Below are 21,510 nucleotides of genomic sequence, written 5' to 3' on the forward strand. Positions count from 1 at the left end.
TGTCATTTAAAAAAAGGCTCGTTTCTATAAATTTCAATAACTAGGGTTTGTTTTCCCTATTCTTCTCTGCGAGTTTGAAGAGAGTTGCGGCTGCTACCCTAGCCTTCTCCCCTCTCTCAATATCATATAAGGTACCGACGAATTCTGCTTTGAATTTCTTGTGTTGTTCTGAATTCTGCATTGAATTTATTGTGTTGTTCTGAATTCTGCATTGAATCTTCTGTTGTTTTATTAGGAGGTTGATGATTGAATCCTATTTTTTTTTTTTTTCTCTTGATTTCATCTTTTGATTGTTATTCTGCTGATCATTTTTACTTTTTTTTTTCGCCGTAATAGTTTATTTTATTGTTTACGATTCTAATGATTTCCACTTGGCTATTGATTTATGATGTTTTGCATTGGATGGTGGTTTTGATAATAAGTTTGATGCCACATAGGTTATTAGGGTTTAGGGTTTTTTTACGGTGGATTTTGTAGTAAAGAAATTGGCTGTAGGTGATTCATGTTTGAAATCAAGCCGATTGCCCTATTAATCGTAATGCACATGTATATACAATGATATCATGTCATGTTGAACCAATGGTTTATCGCACCAGATATTTTTTGAGTTGTACCTACTTAATTAGGTCCGGTTAGTATTTCAATTTTTGCTTTTCCCTTCATTTATTGTATTTCATGTTGAATTCTTGATTCTTGACAAGGATTATATTTTTTGTTGAATCATGAACTCATTTTTTGTTTAAACTGATCAGAAGTTGTATTTGTCAAAGTATAATTTTTCTTTGTGTGATTCTCTCTTTTCCATACAAATGTATGAGTGATTTGGTATGCAGAGACCTTACAACCTACATCCTTGTAAACACTGGTTGTTGTATTTGAGCAGGATGGACTCTCAGGTGAAGCATGCTATCGTTGTCAAGGTTATGGGCCGTACTGGGTCGAGAGGGCAGGTGACTCAGGTTAGAGTAAAGTTTTTGGATGATCAGAACCGTCATATCATGAGGAACGTAAAGGGACCAGTCAGAGAAGGAGACATTCTTACCCTTCTCGAGTCTGAGAGAGAAGCAAGGAGGTTGCGCTAGAGTCTCTTGATTGTTTGATTCAGTTTTCAAGTGAAACAATGCTGTTTTTTTTTGTGATAGTTACCTATGTCATATTTTACTGTCCTGGATCTATGTTATTATTATAATTGCATTGTGACTTTTAGTTTTGATGTTTATTGAGCCAGCAGAGTTTTGAGTTCTGCATTTATGTTCGATTTGCAATGGATGTGGTCAATCCAATATAATTTTGAGTATTCTTGTTACCTAAAATATTACTAATGTTTTTTCAATATCTACAATTATCTTGCAAATTTGACAAAGATCACAAATTATCAGAACTAGCAACTCCAAACGTTTTCCTTAAATCATTCCAATAATCACCAGCTTATTCTTGAGATAAAGGCAGAATCTGTTGATTTCTGTGCTTTCACCTGAACTTGACTGAAAGATTCTTTAAAAACTAGAAACACAGATCAAAGCAGTTGTATATCTAGCAGAATAAAAGCAACCATGATGTGGTAGCGAATAAGTGAATCTATAAGCTTAAGCATGCTGAAGACTTCTAAAGTAAGAAATGAAGAACTCTGGATGCAGCAACTTGTGGGGAATAAAATTATAAAAGACTAATGGCTTATATGGGAAAAGTTCAGTGTCTAATGGCCTAAACTTTTGGCATGGTGAATGATTGTCCTCTTGGTCATGTTAAATGTAAAATTTTTTGAAGTTTGTTTACAATCTTGGGATGCTACTTTTCAAGATTTCATTTATATTCTCACATAAACGAATGTCCCAATTTTGTTCACCAAAGTTCTGTAGATGTTAAAAGGTATTGGAACTAAAACCATATGCTATGACAAGTCTAATGCTTTAAATGTCGTATTATAACAAGGACAATTTGTGGCTTATACTGCCTTTCAATGTGCACAGATATAATATATTGATTTGTCATTCCTTTTAAGATAAACAAATTTTTACAAACTAAAAGTCTTTTGAAAACATCATGATCTTCTTCCATGTTCTAATAACAGATGTTATCTGTACAAATCAACCTTTTCAAAACTACCTTAACAAGACTGTTTATCTTTCTTAAAAGTGACGAACCCTTTAGTCATAACAAAATGTTTTAGTTATATGAATTTGTTTTCAAATAAAAAAAAAATCAAATGTGTTGATTAACTTAGGAACCGAATTTTGGTTTTACACAATATTATCATAACAACAAATGAACTGCTATAATAAGCTGATACTGTTGCGTGGCCAAGGAAAAGAGCAAAAAAGAATTTTCTGAAGTTGATACAGAATATACATACCTCTCTGGTAACATTATACAGTGTTTTCTCCCTTCATCTTCGTACCTCCCCGCACCTTTATATTAATTGTAAATAATTAATCTATCATTGCAATTTCTGTAAAAAATGCAATCTCTAGTAATATTTTCAAAAATTTTAAATAATTATAATAAAACATAATCTTACATTTTTAAATAATCTCAAATACATTCCGCATCTCCATACCTACATTCCAATTGCATATTTTTATTCCAACCGCAACACTTCCATTTTTTTCAACTGTAAACGATTGAAACAGTTTCATTGTTGTTGTATTTGACGTTCCCTAATACGAATATATATATATATTAATTTTATATTCTATTTTTGTACCTTGTTGATTTTTTTTTATGGGTTTGTGATTTAAAAAACACAAAACACACAACCAACACTAATAATAAATACCACAAAACTTACGTCAACCAATAGTATTTACCACCCGTCACCACAAACAACCTATACCACTTAAAAATGAAAAAGAAAACATCACACTCTCTATCATACAGAAAAATATATGTTAGAACTAAAAGAAATATATTGTTAGAATTATAAAAAAATAGGAAGGTGCAGGAAGAATTTGGCCAAAAAAGAAATACCTACGTAATATATTTTATTCATGGATAGGATGAAAACAACTAAGGCCCAATTCCACGGACAAACAGAAATACCCAAAACTAATTGGGCCGGGCCTAACCATTCAACTTAGGGTTTTCGATCATTATAAATACCCAAACTAAAATCACAAACCCTAGGGTTAGTGTTGTTGCAATTGGAATTGCAGCTCTTCCGCCACTCCACTCTCTGCACCCACTGTGTGCCACCAATACTAACGAGTTCGTTCTCTCCCTTCTCATTCTACTTCTCTTCCTCTCACTCTTCTTCTCTCTAACTCTCTTCTCACTTCATTCTGCAGCCATGGCTGACATCGTCACCGAAGCTGCCGTCGTTGCAGATCCCTCCCAACTCGATGTCAAACTCTTCAACCGCTGGAGCTTCGAAGACATTCAGGCACTCATCTCTTACTTTGACCTACATTTTTTTCAACAATAATTTTGTAATGTGTATTAGTCTGCTTCTCTTCCTTGTTAAATTGATTGAAAGATTAATTTTCTTAATTTAGTTTGATATTTTTTTTTGTGTGTTATTAGGTCAATGATATTTCGCTGGCTGATTATATCGGAGTTGTGTCGTCGAAGCATGCTACGTATGTTCCTCACACTTCCGGTAGGTACTCAGTGAAGCGTTTCAGAAAAGCTCAGTGCCCCATTGTAGAGAGACTCACCAACTCTCTTATGATGCACGGAAGAAACAACGGAAAGAAACTCATGGCTGTCAGGATTATCAAGCATTCCATGGAAATCATTCACTTGCTCACTGACCAGAATCCAATTCAGGTCATTGTTGATGCCGTCATCAATAGGTATGTTCCAGTGCCGAGAACTGATTTTTTTGATGTTTTTTGTGTTCGATAGCTCTCTGTTGGGTTTCAATTGTGTATGCATCGCGACTGTTTCTGGTCACTGCTTGCATTCAGAAAATTGGAATTATTGGAATTTTTAGAAAAAACTGCGAGCTTAAAATTATAATGTCTAAATGGCCTTTTATTGTTTTGTTTATAATTTTTGTATTCGTCAATTTTATGTTGTGGGCTTCTGCCTATGGATTTTGGAGAATGGAATGATGATAATGACCGTTGTCGTTATCATATTTATTTTTAGCATAAGTAGATGTTAGAGCATGTAAACATTGTGACTATGAGTAAAAGACATTCAAAGTTTATTAACGGTACCTAAGTTTAGGGATCAATGTTGAGAATTGGAGAACGACATGATGATCATTTATTTCCCTATTGGTTTGATTGCCCAGATGATGGCACAATGTATTAGCTCTATCTGATCGTTCTCCTTAAATAAGTTATATCAATTTTATTAATTGTGTGCATTTCAGTTGAGTTATTGTATTTTATTAATGGGCGTTCAAATTTGATTAACGCTAGTTAAGTTTAGGGATCAATGGTTAGAATAGGAGAATGACGTGATGATCATTTATTTCCCTATTGGTTTGATTGCCTAGATGATGGCACAATGTATTAGCTCTATCTGATCATTCTCCTTAATTAAATTGGAACAATCTTATTAGTTACTAATGTTTTTGTGGTTATACTTTGGGTAAAGGACATTCAAAGTTGACTAACGCTTCTTAAGTTTATCGATCAATGTTGAGAATTGGAGAATGATATGATGATCATTTATTTCCCTATTGGTTTGATTGCCCAGATGATGGCACAATGTATTAGCTCTATCTGATCATTCTCCTTAAATAAAGTATAATTGTAAACTGTGTGAATATTAGTTGAATTATTGTATTTTTTACTCAGTTGAAAATTATTATGAAATCTATCAATGTTCTGTCCAGTGAAATTTTCTCCTTGTTCCTTTGTCTTTTCTGGTTGATGATATTTTTGTAGTTACCTATTATTGATCATTTTCTTTATTTATACTATTTGTAACTTACATTTGAAGTTCATTAATGCCACCTAAGTTCAGTGATCAATGTTGAGAATTGGAGAATGACGTGATGATCATTTATTTCCCTATTGGTTTGATTGCCTAGATGATGGCACAAATGTATTAGCTCTATCTGATCGTTCTCCTTAAATAAATTAAAACAATCTTATAAACTGTGTGTAGTCGAATCAATATATGTTACTGAGTTTATAATTATTATGAAATCTATCATAGTTGTGTCAAGTGAAATTATTTTCCTGGTTCCTTTTTGTGTTTACTGGTGGATGATATTTTAGAGGTTATCTATTATTGATCATTGTCTTCATTTATCTTCTATTGTTATACAACTATATTATATATTTATATAGTATTTGAAGTGAAACATGCTATTTCCTTTGTTAATTGTACTGTTCATGCTTTTGCTACATTTTTAGCTAAATATCAATGATGTAGCAATTGGAGAATGACATGATGATTAATTGTTTCCCTATTGGTTTGATTGCCAGTATGATGGCACAACTGTATTAGCTCTATCTGATCATTCTCCTTATTGGTTTTGCTTGTGTAAAAAAATTCTGTTCTTTGTATTGTTGTGATTAAATTTTAAGTTGATTTTATTTTATTTATTTGCTATTTTTTTATCAGTGGTCCACGTGAAGATGCAACTAGAATTGGATCTGCTGGAGTGGTGAGGAGACAAGCCGTTGATATCTCACCCCTTCGACGTGTTAATCAGGCTATATATCTTCTGACAACTGGGGCACGGGAAGCTGCTTTTAGAAACATCAAGACAATTGCTGAATGCTTGGCTGATGAACTTATTAATGCCGCAAAAGGTTCATCTAACAGGTATAATTTCACTCATTTTCTCAGATTAAATCATCGTATGTAGTTATAATCCTTATTACTTAAAACTGCTAATTTATTTCAGTTATGCCATCAAGAAGAAAGATGAAATTGAAAGAGTTGCCAAGGCTAATCGTTAAGCTGTTGGAAGCTGTACTGTACCAGAAAGATTTTGATTCGATTTTTGTACTTCATTAATTACAATTTCGAATATTGTGCAATGCTCTTCTCTGGCTTTAGTTAATTTTTAGTTCGTTTTAAGGGATTTTGATTCTTGGACGTAAATTTATATTCCAAGACATTGAATTTATTACTAAGCCTCTTTTATAAATTTTTGTGATCATCTGTTTCCCTGTTGGTGTTACAATTAGTGACAATTTTATGAATTATGTAATTACGAATTGTTAATGTACTAATATTTAAACCCTAAACCCAAAAATGATATTAACCGTATTAGAGGTTCAAAATAAGGTCATATTTTTACAATAAAATAGAATTGAATTAATAATTAACTAAGTACACAATACTTGTGGTGTTGTGTTTTTGACAACGGTAATAATTTGTTTTCTTTGATACTTAAGAATAAGTAAAACTTATTATTTTCAATTAAGTCTTATATATTGTCATTGGCTTATAATTTAGTTTTACAAAACCAATTCGAAAAGCTTAGACCTAACACTGTCATTGCTTTATATACGTATGAACACACACTTTAGTAAGATTGGGAAAAATCAAATAATTTGTAACGTGGATAAATTTGATTATGAAATTTAAGAAAGTAAATTTTAAATTTAATTTAATTATTAAAAATCAAAACTAAGAAAGTTAAATTTGAATCTATTTATATACTATTATTTGATGATATTTATCGTAAATAGAAAATATGAGATATTATTTTTTAATTACATAAATATATATAATGAATAAAAGTTATTATTATTTAATGAAATGTTATTAGAAACATATCTTTCTACTTAAAAATAACTCACTAAAATTAGTCATCTCATATATTATTTTAGTATTTGTTTTTGTAAAATTATATATATTTTTAAAACTAGATTACTTTAATGTAATAAATATTTCTTATACACATGCATGCGAACTAATGTATTTTCGGTAGTTTATATAATTTTAATAAAAAGAAATCATATAAAATCTTCAAAAATAATACATAAAAAATGAAAAAAAGATGTTAACGTTTCACTTGAATCCGATTACACAGGTTATAACACCTTCGGTTCTTGTTGGTTCGGTTTGGATCCGAATACTTGAAACCCGAACCCGATAATATAGCAGCTTGTATTCGGATCCCTACCAATCTCTTCTCCAACTCTTCCTCGCCACACCAGATTAGAGCAATGGCGGACCAACTCCAACTCAACCCTAACTCGGTCACTGGACTCACTGAGTCCTCCGCACCCTCCGACGACGACGAACCGGCTCTCAGCTCCCACACTCTCGCCGCCCTTAAAGAATTCCTCGCCGAGCAGCAGCATCACTCCGACGCCGGAGAAGGCTCCGAAGTTTCTCTCGTGTCCGAGAATTGGAATTTGAGCCAGTTCTGGTACAGTGCCGAAACAGCGAAAACCGTCGCCGAGGAAGTTCTCACTCTCTGCGGTGGCGTCCACGCTCGCGTTGCCTGCATTGCTTGCCCTACTCTCTATGTTTATCTCAAGGTTTGTTCCTGCTCCTCTGCTATTTCAGTTTGATTTTAATTAGTAAATGTATTTACCTTTTTGTTTAAGTGAGAGTGGTTGGGATTGACGTTCATGATTTTGGAATGAAATTTGCATAATAGTTGAAAAGTTATTGAGCATTGCCTTAAGAGCTTGGATTATGTATGAATTTTGTTTACACCAAGTTTAGTTGGTTCCAGTTGAGGTGAACTTGGATTCTTTAAGCATGATCTCATGTTCGAGTTTGATTGTCGTGTATGAAAGAAATGTAATTGATGGAACACTCTTCCGAGAATATTACTCATGTGCTAAGTCTTGACATTTCGGAGCAATAACACGATTACCCAAAAAAATGTATGAAGTTTGTCGTGGTCTTGGTTTAATTTGTAATATAAAGTCTCAGTGTAGAAGATGTTTACAATTTCAAATCCTTATAGGTGAAAGTAGTTTATTTAGAATGCTTTGAATCATGTATAGCCATTTATCATAAATTTGTGGACTTTTATGTTGACAGAGTAAAAATCTTTAGGCTAGCAGTCTATGAAAATTAAGTTCATTTGAGAAAGGTAAAGAGATGAAGTAGGCCTCATTTTCAGCAATTAGTATTAACTAATGGATTTAATTAGAATACGCTGATAGTATAATTTTTTTACTCTTTCATCCTGTCATAGATATTTCAAATTCATGCATGATAAGATTTTTTATTTTATAATACTTTTAAAAATCATATTTAGAGTGTTTTCTAGTTTCTAATTAGTTGACAATGTAAAAAGATATTGTGTGAAAATTAAACTCTGGATTCGCTTTTGCTCTATTAGTAACATTTTCCTTTTCCTTTCTTCAACCTTCAGCAAATGAATCCTAATGCCACTGTGCAACTTCTTGAGTATGACAAACGTTTTCAGCAATATGGAAGTGATTACACATTTTATGACTACAATCTCCCTGATGAAATACCATCAGAATTGAAGCATTCCTGCAAAGTTGTAGTTGCTGATCCTCCTTACTTGGTGAGAATTAATTGCTGACGTGTTACCTTGTAAATTAGTGTCTTCTGTACCTTTTTCTTCCATTTCTGCCAATTGGTTTGTACTTCACAGAAAACTATAAAATGGTTCGGTTGGCAGAGGATTAATTGATCGTCATTTATTTTTCATGTGAAAATTTATTTGTATAACTTTATTTAGTGTGCAAGTTGTTAAAAGAGTTTGAACTGTATAGCTTAATCAAGTTAAAACATTCATAGTCTTCTAATTTTTATTTATTACAAAACTATTGTTTTGGACTTCTCTTAAGTTGGATTCCTCCCCCTTTGTATACTTTTTATATCTCCTGATTAAAAGTAATAACAGTACTGTCATATGAAGCTGATATTCCTCCCTCCCCTGTACGTTTGATCGCAATCAGAAATCAATATGAAGCTAATTTTTTATTTTGCTTTATATTAAATTATCCTGTGTTGGACAACCAAAGGCTGTGCTGTATGGTGCATTCCTTAACATCCCTTTTCAATGAGTTGAATTGCATGCTTCATGAATACACAGGTTTCTATATTCCAATGTGAACTAAATTTAAAGCCTGTTTCGTGAATTCTCTTCTCACAGCTTCTGGCAATGAGTCATCTATCTGCTTTATTTTTGCGTAACTCAGTTTTGTATTTGTAATTACTTGTTACCAGAAAGGGTACCAACAATGTTACATTATAAGAAAAATCTAATGTTATTTAAGACATGACAAACCTTTTTTCCTTTCATTAAAGTAAAGAACTTAGATTACTGCATAAAGAATTTGAGTCTTGAACCAGTATCGTAATCCCCGGAGACTATGAGACTGAGAATATACAATACTTTCAACTTAAAACAAAGTGACATAACTAATGATTTTCTTAACGCAATTATTTGGTAGTAGAGCAAAGAGTGCTTGGAGAAAGTTGCTGAAACGATTCGTCTGCTCATACAACCTGGAGAGTCATTTGTGCTTCTGCTCACAGGTATCAATGAATTTTATCATATTGTGTTTTTATCAGTCTGAATGTTTATGACGAGATAGTCAGTCTGAAGAATTATTAAGAAATATAACTGTTTTCGTTGTTGGGTATTCTAATTTTTGTATTACACTTTTTTAGGAGATGTGCAGAAAGAAAGGGCAGCAGAGATCTTGGGCCTGTATCCCTGTGGTTTTAGGCCTCAGCATTCCAGCAAACTTGGAAATGAGTTTCGGTTGTTCTCAAACTATGACCCTGAAACGAGACTAGGAGGGTGGGAAAAATAGGTACATATTTTTCCTTTGGTTGCCAATGTGTTCTTAGTCTCTGAGAATTTGATCAAAATTGATTTTAGTTCCTTTATTTTAAAAGCGGTGATTTCGAAGATTTTATTCTTGACTCTATCTATACTTCATTGCCTTGAACGGGGACGAAATCCACTACATTTTAGGAAATACAAGAACCAAAACAAACGTTTTTACAAATAGGAACTAAAATAAATTTGAATATATGTTTTTGGTCCCTTTAAAATTTTCCTAATTTGGTTTTACTCTTTCAAAAATTCTTATTTTTATCTCTCATTAGAAAATTCTCCACTCTTAGTCCTGAAAGTGGTTATAAACTTATATAATTAACATTTAATGACTTATAAACCGTCACAAAAATCACTTTAAGGATCAGAAGTAAAGTATTTCCAAATTAAAGGGAAGAAATAAGTAAATTTTTGAAGGGTTAAAACCAAATTTGAAAAAATTATATTTTACCCTGAAGTTTAATATATTTTCCCCTATAGCTTGTCAACACTCAATTTCATTCCATATATTCTATAAGGAATGTGCATATGAAAGTGAGTATAGAATAAATTGGTGGTCGATTCGGGATTTTCCAATTTGAAAATGACAGTTGGAATATGATGTAGGTGTATGAAGCTGCAGTTGCATATTTTACGAGGATGGGTATATTGAATGATCTTGTCTGTCAATTCAAGGACATTGAAGTTATTCTGCTAGAAATACTGATAAAATATCAACGTTTCTTAGGATTGATATTGGCCTCTAGGCAACAAGCGTGTATTTTTTGAGATTGCTGGTCCAAGATATTTTCCATTTTGTTCAATTTCTTGTGAGAGGCACAGTTTTGGATCGTATTAGATTATTACGAGGAATTTAGTTTCAATGGACCCATCAAACTTGTCTTTTCTGATATTTTCAAGTTGAGGTAAATCTTTGATTATTGTGTGGATAGCCAAGCAATTCCGCAATGAAATCTTATTGTGTGTTCGGCAAGGATTTTTGTTCTGCTTCATCATTTTAATATGCAATTTCTTAATACTAGTTTGTCAACAGTTCATAATTGACTTCGTTGCACAAGACAAAAGATAGTTCCTAAATGTCAGCATATGCATACACACATATATACATTTCATTTTTCTTTTCTCTTATTATCTAGTTGAATTATTGAAATGGATGATTGCAAGAAGAGTTATCAATATAACCTTTAATCCCCTTTAATATCAGATTCTTAGTAATACTATGTTTCTTTGTTTTTTATATATTTGATCTTTATTTATATAAAGATAAAGATGAGTATAAGGACCTATAGTATAAGGACCTATACAGGCATAAAGACATTTTTGGCAGACTTATTTGCTAGTATAGCTTTCATGGCAATCCAAATTTAGCCCTTCATTCATCTTCAACAGTAAAACCACATATACAAATATAGTGCAAATGTGACATGGTATTTTGGGAGGCATTTAAATATTTCAGTATAAGACAAAGGAGCAGCATTTAAATTATTTTAATGCAGATAAAACCAAAAGATGTTGCAGAGAAAAAGAACATTATAGATACACTTTTATTCATCATCAAAGGTAAACAGAAGAAACTGGGAAGTGGGGTTACTGGTTTTTATTTTGCTGTGGAGGTTTCACAATAAGGACAGGTGTCCTTGCATGATGTGCACAGTGGTCACTCACACTTCCAAGAAGTGTCCTGCCACCAAAGTATATATAAGAAAGCAAAACTTTATTTTAACCTAAAAAATATTAAGGAAGATGAGAAACACAAACCTACCTTTTGAGGGCACCAAGGCCACGACTGCCCAAAACAAGGAGATTAACTTGCATTTGGTCTGCTGCTTCACAGATCATTTCCCTTGGATCTCCATTCAGAATCATGCTTTCTGCTTTCACCTGCATTTTCATCTTCAATCACTATTTCATTTCATTAAAACAAACTCTTTTTTTTTCATTTTATTTTTAAACCAAGTTGATGTGTTTTCATTCATTTAAATAATGTCAATAATTCGAAATTAATACCCTTAATAAAAGAAATTTAAATTTAAGAGATAAAAATAAAATAATTCAGATAAAACTAAAATTATATTTTAATAAAAATTAAATGCAATCTTTTTACTATCTCTATAATGTTAATCACTATCTAATCGTCTATGGACATTTTAAGGATCATTTATATTCTTGTTAGAACTCAAAACTGGTTTATTTGTTTAATTTTCTTAGAAAAAGAACTTACAATGATTTTTAATATGTTTGAGTAAATTGATTTTAAAAAATATTTATTTCAAAAAAACATATCAATTTCTGCTTATATAATAATAGTAATAACAATCAATCACTAGAATAAAAAATGAGTTTTTGTAAAGTAATGACACATTTACCAGCTTATCATGACACATTTTCAATGCCCTTGAGAGAACAGATGCTGATTTTTCTTCTTGTGCTTTCTTCACTGACTCCACCACTACATTTGCAGGATAAAATGCTGTTGAAGGCACCATAAAATCATATATTTTTACCACAAAATGCACACACACAAAACATATATATATATATATATATATTTCATTCTTTTGAATTGAACTCTAATATTTCTTTTCCTAATTGCCTACTCCCTATTTTTTTTTTTTTGGAATCACTTAAAAAAACAACATAACAACATAAAACTAATCTAGATAAAAAAATGACAACAACATAAACAAAATATAAATAAAAAATAAACACAACAACTACTACTAGAAAATCATCAAGTAACCCATCAAGATAAATTTAGAAACTATTTATAATAATGAATAAGATAGAGAAAATATAGAAGAAATATTATGTTTTTAAGAAATAAAAGATAATTAAACTAATAAATACTTTAATTAAAAGACTAAAAGTGATATAAACATACATATTTTAAAAGACTAAGAGATCAAAAACATATTTTAACCTAATCTTAAACTGAAAATGAATGTTGTAAGAAGAGGGTGATGAAATTAACCAGCTCCACCAGGTCCAACTGGGTAGACAAAGTTATGAACTTTAGGCTCAACATGAAGCAGAAACACCATGCCCTCATTCTCCTCTGTTGCTTCTCCCACAGTAGCCATGGCAGTGAAGAGATTATCAATGGCCCACTTCAGAGCATAGAGGCTTCCATCACTCTCATCTACACCAACCATCACCTTCATCCTCATCCTCCTTTGTTCTTCTGCTCCTCCACTTTCTTCCATCACTTTTCCTCACTTTATCACTAACACTTCAACCCTATTACCACCATTTGCACTTATATATAATCTGCATCATCTCATTCTCACGCTTTTGCCCCTCACACTTTCGCTTATTTTCAGGTTTTTCTGTCTTTTTTCTCATGCAAATGTTTGAGACTTGGCAGCTCCAGAGTCCGTGTTTGCATGACAGCTGAATACGTGTAAACCTTGCACATCAATACCTTTGCCTTCATGCACAAATGTTCAGTGTCAGAAAAAAATTGTTATAATTAAAAAAAAAGGAATACTTTTGGTTTCACTATTTTTTTATAATTTTTTTTTCGCTTAATTTCAAATTAATGAACTTTTTTTTTTAAAGAAAATGTCATTTTAGTTTTTTTTTTTTTACTTTTAGTGATAAAAACTATAAAATTAAAAAATTGTAAACAATGTACCGTTTGGTCATATCGAATCATGACTCGATTATTTAAGTATACCTCTTTCATCCACTTAGTTCTAAGTCGAATATAACATAAAAATTGATTAAAATAAAGGCAGATCCAATGATCTTGATAAAACTCGACTGTGAATTAATTAAATGTTCTAGGAATAAAAACAAAATGACTTAAATATTTAATTAAAAAAAAATAATTGGTTTCAATATATTTTTTACAAATTTGTTTTTTTTTCCGCTTAATTTCTATTTAATGAATTTTTTTATTAAGAAAATATGCCATTTTAGTTTTTTTTATACTTTTAGTGATAAAAACTATAAAATTATGAAATTATATAGAACATTATAAAACCTAAATTTATATGTGATTCTATGTGAAGTTAATCTTTCTTTATAGTTAAATTTAATATTCACTACTTTCTTTTATATATATTGGATGTCACCTTTCTTACTGTAAAACTTTTAAAATTCATAGAAAAGTCACAAAAGAATTCATTTATTGTAAGTTTATAGAAAATTGACTAGAAAAATATCTATAAAATATTACAAATTAAAATAAAAATTTAATGACAATTTTTTACTGTGATAAATCCCTTGTTTGTTGGTTGGATTAGTATAATTTTTCGTTCAGTTATGTTTTCTATTAGAATAAATGGTAGTTTCGTGAGTTTTTTTTTCCTTGTAGTAGAGTGTTAGACAATGTGATCCTTTATGTCCTTTACATTTTTTGTCTTGTAAAGGAAGTTCTTAGTAGAAGTATCTCTATGTTTGTGAATGATACGAAAATTTTACATATGGCTAGTCCGCAAGATTATCTCACTCCCTCTCATATTTTATATACTGATGACATATTCATTTTCTGTAGGGGATATTAAGTCTCTTAAAAGTTTGAGTGTTTTTTTTAAAACAAATGGTGATTTTTTTTTTATCAAAATGTTAATAACTATAAAAGTAGTTTTTTCACCATGGATAATTCTACAAGATTTGTCACCAAATATTTAGGAGTGTCAATCTTTGTTGGTGCTCCAAAATGTCAATTTCTTCAACATTTGACTGATAAAGTCAAATTGAAGCTAGCATCTTGAAAAAGTAAATCTCTTAGCATATGTCAGATTCAGTTGGTCAATACGGTGATTACTAAATTTCTAACTTATACCTTTAATATGAATAAATTACCTATTTCACTTCTGAACCAAGTTGAAGATTGTTGTTGAAATTTTATTTGGATAGGTGATATTTAAAAAAAAATAATAATCACCATGAAATGAGATAAGATCTGTACTCCTCTTAATAAGATATTCTTGTAGGTGATGATCATGAATGAGAAAATGAGTTGAAGTGTTTGATGAGAGACTAATAAACTTAAAATAATTTTTAAAATGGTGATATTTACTGTTTTTTCTATTTATTTTTATCCTTTTTTTCAACTAAATATTTTACAAGTTTATTTTATTTCTCATCTATTCATAATATATGCTTTAAAAACAACTTTTTTTAAATGTTTTTGGCATTATATCAATTGTCTTAAAGTAAAATTAAAATCATCATTATGATGAGGCCTTAATTAGTATTTGCAACATATATAGAATATAATAAATCATGATAAACTGTAGCCAAAAATTACCTTAAAATTTAATCAGAAGACAGCAAAAAATGTGCATCTACATTAATCAAATTTGAACAGAACAAAACAAAAAAATAGCCACTATTGTTTGAACATAATTTGTACAGATCTAGAAATGAAAAGTTTGTGCATACCCTCATCAAAACTAGTTCACCAGAATCATCACATAAATCAAATAGTTTGAACTAAAACATAGCATATCCAATTGCAGAGTTCATATCCATCTCATTGAAACTTCTTCTTACTTCTGATAACCCTCTTCTTGCAATCTCAAACTCTCTTTCAGAAGCAGCAAGTTCCCCTCTCAGCCTCTTCATCTTGATCTCCAAAGCAACCACAGTGTCCTTAACTTTCTTCATTTGCTTTGCTCTTTCCATGTAATCTTTCAAACCCAATGCTGATTGAACATATGGCTCCAGCCATGCCAAGTCAAACCCTGAGGACCTCACAAGCTCCTTCCACAAATCATGCAGATGCTTTATGTCCTCTTCACTCATGTCCTTCACCCTTTTGGTCTTGAGAAAATGCAAAACTTGACCCAATGATGTGAAGGCCCATTGTCTAAACCTCCTAGTTCTCTCCTTCTGGCTCTGTATAAGATTAGGATGCCATATGCAAACCTCTTCCAGCAGAGGAATGAAAGCTTCTTCTTCTGCTGCTAAACTCTCCAAATCTATCAGTTCTCTTAGTGTCAAACTATCTGCATCTTGAATCTCCCCTTCTGCTGCACTAGATCCTGAGGTTCTTGGACTAATGCTGTCCCTTTCTGAGGATGATTTTGTTGCTTGACCAACTGATAAAGAATCATGAGATGGAGAACAATTAGGATGAACTTGAAGATTAGGTGCTAAATCCGATACACAAATGTGTGCCTCGATGATGCATGTGTTCCTCACAAGATATCCTTGGTTATGGTTGTAGAAATCACTTAGATCCAAGAAAAATGAACCCCAGCTACGATGTCCTCCATTGAACTTCTGTTTAGTCCCTGAAAATCACACACACACACAACAAGAATCAGTCTTCAATACTGATAAACCATAGATCAGAAGGCCAAAAATCTCAAAACAGAATTCAAAAACTTAACCCTGGAAGGTATACCTTTTTCAATGGACTTATTGCTGTCCACTTGATTAATTAGAACCAACTTGAAAAACGTGTTTCTGTCCCATCCATACGGTGGTAAAGAATCAGCAACCATCAAAAACACTGAAAAATGGTCCACATCCCTCCTCAGTGGATGCACAAGGATCCTCCTGTGACATCATGAAAACCCATGATTAATTCATACAAACTCTCCAAATCAAAGGCTCAATAACCAAAGGAATAAAGTGAAGTATAGGGTTCAGTTTTTCTTTTTCTTCAAAAGGGTAAGGAAATCTTTACTTATATTATCATCACCATGTGATCTTAACTCTTAACTGTTGCCAATTATTCAGAGCTTGTTTTCAATCTGCTAAGCATATATATATGTAATGTGAGTAGCAAAAGAACAAAAATCTGAACCACTCTAATATATTCATCGTTTTCACGTACCATGTACAGCCCCGGATTTTGAAAGGCTTGGAGCGCAATTTCATGACATTTTGTTTAGAGAAATCCTCAATTTTCCATGAGAATTTCTCAAAATCAACACTTCTGGTCAATTCATTCACCATCTACGTTCATCTGGTGCTACCTGCAATTAGGAACGAAAAAAATAAATATTACAAGATTCAAACAAAATAACAAGAACAAACATAGATACATATATATGTAATGAAAAGCCCCAGAAGTTTGTATACCCAGAAAGATCCTCTAAAAGGTTGTGCTGGTGCTGAGAGGAGAAGAAGATCAAAGGCTTGTAATCATGAATGCTTGTAAGCACTTTGAGAGAAAGTAACAAAGAAAGAGAGAGAGAGAATGGTTTGAGAGAAAGATGAGGAAGAGAGAGATAATGAATGACAAAGAGCAATAAAATAATGACACTATGGTCAAGTCAATTGCAACTAGGATCGTTTGGTGTAAGAAATCAAACTAGTATTTTAATGTGCAGAAATTTCAAACTGCAACAGTTAAAGGAAACTGAACCAGGCTTTATGGGGTACAACGTTAGGCTTATGAAAGTTCAAGGAAACAACAACATGAGGTTACTTACAACAATGGTCTTCCAAGGTTTATCTCTCTCCCTTTAAAAAACTACTTTCAACATAGTTTTATATTTGCCACCATGAATCATGCTAATGTTCTAAACACCACTTCAATTGCTTTCATTCAAGTCCTAATGCTGTGATCTCATCTCAAAAATAAGGTTTAATAATAACTTAAATTTGAGTGTTGCTTAAGCATTATGCTGTTTTAAACCAAGTCAAAGCATATACTGCTATAGATTTTTTTTAATCAATAATAAAAATAAAGAATAATATAAATCGGAGTATTATGGGTACTCCAAACCCGTATACAAAACGTCTTGTTTCTCATTCAAAATTTGCACATATACGAAATACAAAAAATAAGACAACAACATAATTCATGTCAAGGATATAAAGTATGATATCTCCATAAAGGTACGTTGGTTCCTTGCTCTTATCTGCCATCTGAGGTTGAATCACACTCAGCAAGATGTCCTCTCATCCACGTCAGAATTCACCAAAAGAAGGAGGAAGATCGTTAACCATCAATGCACACCAATCAGAATAAAAGAAGTTTGATTTTGGAAATTTATAAGTTACCCATATTCACGCTTCTGATTGAGCCATAGCAAAAATTTTAAGAGAATCTACCACTCCATTATTAAAAGTTTTACTGCTACTACTGATTATAGTAGAAATTGAAAACACAAAAAATATAACTAAAATTTTTGGACCATAAGATGTTCATTTCTTAGACCTTTCAACTGCCGCCAAGTTGATAACTTAATTTAGAATTCCTCTATCATAAATTCTAATACACCAATCATTTTCAGCATGTGATTCGGTCAACATTTCACGAGTACGTTTCTCTTTCATCAATAATATATCAAATCAAATGATGCAGTTATTTTATTTCAATTCTCTTTCTTTGGATGGAGAGCAAAATAAAGAAAAGAGAATACTAGATGGGAAGGTTCTTTGAATTAAGATAAAGAAAAAGTGAAAAATTGATAGTGAAATTGATTAATGTGAGTAGAAGATTAAATTAATTAGGTATTAGGAAGTATACTTTAAGGTTAATTTAACCTTAATTCTAAATCTTAAATTTCATATAAGGTAAGGTTTGTACTTACTTATTTATATACTTTAAAACGTCTTAATCTCTAATCGACGTGAAATCTTCAATTAAGAAGTTCAGTTATTAGGACATGTTCGAAATGACTCTATATTAAGAAGTTAATTTTAAGTATAATTCAATCTCATAAAATTGACTTATAAGGTAAGGTTTGCACATACTTATATACTATGAATTGTTTTAATCATTAGTCGTGGGATAGCGAACAATAATGTAATAAGTTATAAAAATATTTTTATTCAATTTTAGTAAAAATGAGAATGAATTAAAATTGAAAATAATACTTAAATTTCTTTTGTTAATAATACTCCAAAAAATTATATAAATTTAAAGAATAATTAAATTTTAAATATAATTTTTTACTTTGTTATTACTTATTTTACAACAAAATAACATCAAAATTATTAATGTAAAATTAATGTTCAATTAAACTTAATTTTTTTAATTAAAATAAAAATTCAGAGTGATTAAATTTTAAAAATAATCAGTTAATAAATATATCAATTATATATATATATTTAAATGTCATTATAGTTATATTTAATTTTCATATTTATTTTATGATATTGTTTTGTTTAAATTCAAAGTCAATGTAAACTAACTTTCCTTAAAACTTTTTAAATCGTTTTAAATAATTTAACTACAAATAATATATATATATATATATATATAAACAATATTTAGTATTTTAAATTTAAATGATTTATTTCTTAAAACACATTTATAAAGCAAAAATGTGTGACTTGTAATTTCGTTTATTTCACATTAAACATGGTAAGATTTTGTCTCATAGCATTTTTGGTGTTTTCATAACTGTATCTATCAATACCCTTAAATGAAAATAATTTGCAATCAAAGTAATTTGATCAAATTGTTTTAATTCTAGTTTCAATTCAAAGATATTGACGTTAACTCCAAAATGAAATGTTTATTACACTACTTTAACAATTCAACCTTACAAAATTTCCTCTTTCTTACGTCTCTATGCATACATAAGCTATGTAATTGGTTTAACACTTAATTATTTTTATTAATACGTTACCCTTCATTTTTATTTTTTTATCTCATTATTTTAAATATTTTGAATTTGATTTATTTTATTTAAATATAAATCAATGTAATGTTTTGTATCAAAGTGACGGTACAATAATAGTATATTTTGGTTACTTATTGTTTTCATCGACAAAAAAATCTTTAAAACAGCTAGTGGAATCAAATTGAAAAAATTATCATAAAAAAATATTAAACCATGATTTTTTTTTTCACGTTTGAAATTTATTTTTATAAATCTTAGTTCATAACTTGAATTCCAATAAAAAACAAAAGGGGACTATTTTAAAATTTTAAATTATTCTTTTAATATAAACATTTATTAATTCTATACTAGTATACATAAATACATACTACTTTTTTATAAATATTTTCAAGTACACATTTTTCTTGTAGTCTTTTTTATTGTTGAAATTGCTCCTTTTTTTATTTTGTTAACTTTTAACTTTTTATTATGATTATTATAATATTAATTATAGTAACAAAAGTTGAATATAACACGTAATCTCCTGTTTAATCTAACTATACTAATATATTAGATATTAATTTATAGTCATTTATCACAATCATACTAGTTCCTATAATATACATACAAAGATCAACCATTTATTTAAAATTATTTAGGTCAAATGCACACAAACTAAAATTATCTTACACATAAATTAATCTCTAAAAACATTTTTACATATAGTTTTCTTTAAATTTTTATTTTTACTTGTATTATAATTGTTTTGAACAAGTACTATGACTTAGGAAGCTGCTTCAACATTGTCACAGAGAACAAGTGGGAGCCATGTTCAAGCCACGTGTAAGTTTTGCCTCCAAGTATTTTAAATCTAGAAAAAAAATTGTTAAAATTGTACATAATACTATTTATATATTATATTTTATTCAATGATATTTTATTTATAATTTTTAATAAATATTAACAAAGAACAAAATTTTCTTAAAGAAAAGTCTGTCTCTTTGGTAGAGTTTCCATATAAAATAAAATAAGCATAGAGTTAAACTTTCACGTCAAACAAAAAAAGTGTTAGAGTTATACTACTAACGTTAAGGTCACATGGCCATTACTAAAATAATTCAATAATTCAGGTTCATAGACTTTAGAATTTTTTAAATAATACATAATTTTTTTCAACTTTTAAAAATATTAAAACTAAAATTAGTACTAAAAAGTAAAATTTATAATGTTAACGTATTTAGTTTCGTTGAATTTTGTTTAATTGGTCTAATTTTTTTTTTCAACTTAGTTATATATATACACCATATATTTTACTCTCTAATACACAAGTAAATAATTATATATATATATATATATTATTTTTTTCTTTTTTATGTTTGAGTTATTGTTTCTTTTTTATTTGTAACTATGATTCATGAGAATCTTCATTCTTTTATTGTGATTACACGCTCCATTTGATACATCACATCAAATAAAGAATATTCATTTTCATTGACTCTAATATGATAACTATAACTTTTTATATTTTTATGTTTTTATGTGGTTGATTTAATTTATATTTTATTATTTAATTTATATAGATAATTATAATTTAACAACTTCAATTGTATCACTGTCATTGTTGGTATCCAATTGATAGGAATATTTTAGACACTTAATAAATATTTAAAAAAAAACAATTAAAAATACTCATGAGGAACCAAAAAATAATTAAATATTTTTTTGTGTGTGTAGAAAGTGTAAGGATGTCATGTACCGTCATATCAGCCAAACGAATGATGACAAAATTAGATGATACAAAGTCGTTAAAAAATATAAAGATATTTGAATATTGGATAAAACAATTTTTTTATACTAGCTCAATTATAAGCTGGACTCAGAACTTAATTAATTCTATTTATTATTCTATATGTTACTTTCTCATTTAAAATGATTTTGAAAAAATGTAATAATTTTTTTAATTTTGGTAAAATATTTATAAAATTCTGTTGTACTGTATATTCTCTCTATAAAACAGAGAGAATATAATAAAATATTAATAAATGATTTTATATTTGAAAAAGTTGAATAGTTAATATTGGATTAATTTTTTTTTTTTTTAAACACGGGAATGAAATAATGATTAAAATCCATGATAAAGGGCCATTAGTATGGAAAAAGGTTTCTTGCTTACTTATTTTAGTTAGAATAATGAAGTTTTCCATAGTCAATGAAAACTTTTATTGAGAGTCCATTTTTCACATGTTTGTTTCTTGTATTTCCTCAGTTCTAGATATTCAACAATTTTTTTGTGTG

At 29.9% G+C, this 21,510-nt stretch overlaps 5 protein-coding genes and 5 non-coding genes across 12 annotated transcripts; 8 read left to right on the plus strand and 2 right to left on the minus strand.

Annotated features, from left to right (window-relative positions):
• Positions 1 to 1,213, plus strand: LOC137830709 (small ribosomal subunit protein eS28). The gene is made up of 2 exons (XM_068638189.2): positions 1 to 131; positions 884 to 1,213. Exon 2 carries the CDS (start codon positions 885 to 887, stop codon positions 1,080 to 1,082), a length of 198 nt encoding a protein of 65 aa, XP_068494290.1. The 5' UTR covers positions 1 to 131; position 884; the 3' UTR covers positions 1,083 to 1,213.
• A 1,894-nt stretch (positions 1,214 to 3,107) lies between these two features.
• Positions 3,108 to 6,067, plus strand: LOC137830691 (small ribosomal subunit protein uS7). The gene is made up of 5 exons (XM_068638164.1): positions 3,108 to 3,204; positions 3,285 to 3,379; positions 3,520 to 3,791; positions 5,524 to 5,727; positions 5,810 to 6,067. Exons 2-5 carry the CDS (start codon positions 3,287 to 3,289, stop codon positions 5,862 to 5,864), a joined length of 624 nt encoding a protein of 207 aa, XP_068494265.1. The 5' UTR covers positions 3,108 to 3,204; positions 3,285 to 3,286; the 3' UTR covers positions 5,865 to 6,067.
• On the plus strand, positions 4,192 to 4,273 carry LOC137830802 (small nucleolar RNA Z102/R77). Its single transcript, XR_011084275.1, has one exon. It is a non-coding gene; the product is annotated as a small nucleolar RNA Z102/R77 (small nucleolar RNA).
• LOC137830803 (small nucleolar RNA Z102/R77) lies at positions 4,399 to 4,480 on the plus strand. Its single transcript, XR_011084276.1, has one exon. It is a non-coding gene; the product is annotated as a small nucleolar RNA Z102/R77 (small nucleolar RNA).
• LOC137830801 (small nucleolar RNA Z102/R77) lies at positions 4,602 to 4,683 on the plus strand. The gene has a single exon (XR_011084274.1). It is a non-coding gene; the product is annotated as a small nucleolar RNA Z102/R77 (small nucleolar RNA).
• Positions 4,939 to 5,021, plus strand: LOC137830804 (small nucleolar RNA Z102/R77). Its single transcript, XR_011084277.1, has one exon. It is a non-coding gene; the product is annotated as a small nucleolar RNA Z102/R77 (small nucleolar RNA).
• Positions 5,340 to 5,422, plus strand: LOC137830800 (small nucleolar RNA Z102/R77). The gene has a single exon (XR_011084273.1). It is a non-coding gene; the product is annotated as a small nucleolar RNA Z102/R77 (small nucleolar RNA).
• Positions 6,068 to 6,926: 859 nt separating the features above from the next.
• Positions 6,927 to 10,670, plus strand: LOC137830692 (nucleic acid binding / methyltransferase). 2 transcript variants are annotated; one of them, XM_068638165.1, is made up of 5 exons: positions 6,927 to 7,400; positions 8,252 to 8,410; positions 9,309 to 9,390; positions 9,526 to 9,671; positions 10,304 to 10,670. In XM_068638165.1, exons 1-4 carry the CDS (start codon positions 7,083 to 7,085, stop codon positions 9,669 to 9,671), a joined length of 705 nt encoding a protein of 234 aa, XP_068494266.1. In that variant the 5' UTR covers positions 6,927 to 7,082; the 3' UTR covers positions 10,304 to 10,670. The 2 variants fall into 2 exon arrangements, 1 of the variants encoding a protein (XP_068494266.1); XR_016523516.1 differs by having other exon boundaries at positions 6,976 to 7,400; positions 9,306 to 9,390.
• A 544-nt stretch (positions 10,671 to 11,214) lies between these two features.
• LOC137830693 (uncharacterized) lies at positions 11,215 to 13,004 on the minus strand. 2 transcript variants are annotated; one of them, XM_068638166.2, is made up of 4 exons: positions 12,669 to 13,004; positions 12,064 to 12,167; positions 11,460 to 11,578; positions 11,215 to 11,378 (listed from the first exon to the last, which is right to left on the minus strand). In XM_068638166.2, exons 1-4 carry the CDS (start codon positions 12,898 to 12,900, stop codon positions 11,285 to 11,287), a joined length of 549 nt encoding a protein of 182 aa, XP_068494267.1. In that variant the 5' UTR covers positions 12,901 to 13,004; the 3' UTR covers positions 11,215 to 11,284. The 2 variants fall into 2 exon arrangements, with proteins under 2 accessions (XP_068494267.1, XP_068494268.1); XM_068638167.2 differs by having other exon boundaries at positions 12,064 to 12,146; positions 12,669 to 12,934.
• Positions 13,005 to 14,940: 1,936 nt separating this feature from the next.
• LOC137830694 (MATH domain and coiled-coil domain-containing protein At3g58210) lies at positions 14,941 to 17,183 on the minus strand. The gene is made up of 4 exons (XM_068638168.2): positions 16,739 to 17,183; positions 16,491 to 16,632; positions 16,056 to 16,210; positions 14,941 to 15,942 (listed from the first exon to the last, which is right to left on the minus strand). Exons 2-4 carry the CDS (start codon positions 16,610 to 16,612, stop codon positions 15,140 to 15,142), a joined length of 1,080 nt encoding a protein of 359 aa, XP_068494269.1. The 5' UTR covers positions 16,613 to 16,632; positions 16,739 to 17,183; the 3' UTR covers positions 14,941 to 15,139.
• Between the last annotated feature and the right edge of the window lie 4,327 nt (positions 17,184 to 21,510).

Source organism: Phaseolus vulgaris, chromosome 7, assembly GCF_051622355.1.
Source record: "Phaseolus vulgaris cultivar YP4 chromosome 7, ASM5162235v1, whole genome shotgun sequence".
NCBI lineage: Eukaryota > Viridiplantae > Streptophyta > Magnoliopsida > Fabales > Fabaceae > Phaseolus > Phaseolus vulgaris.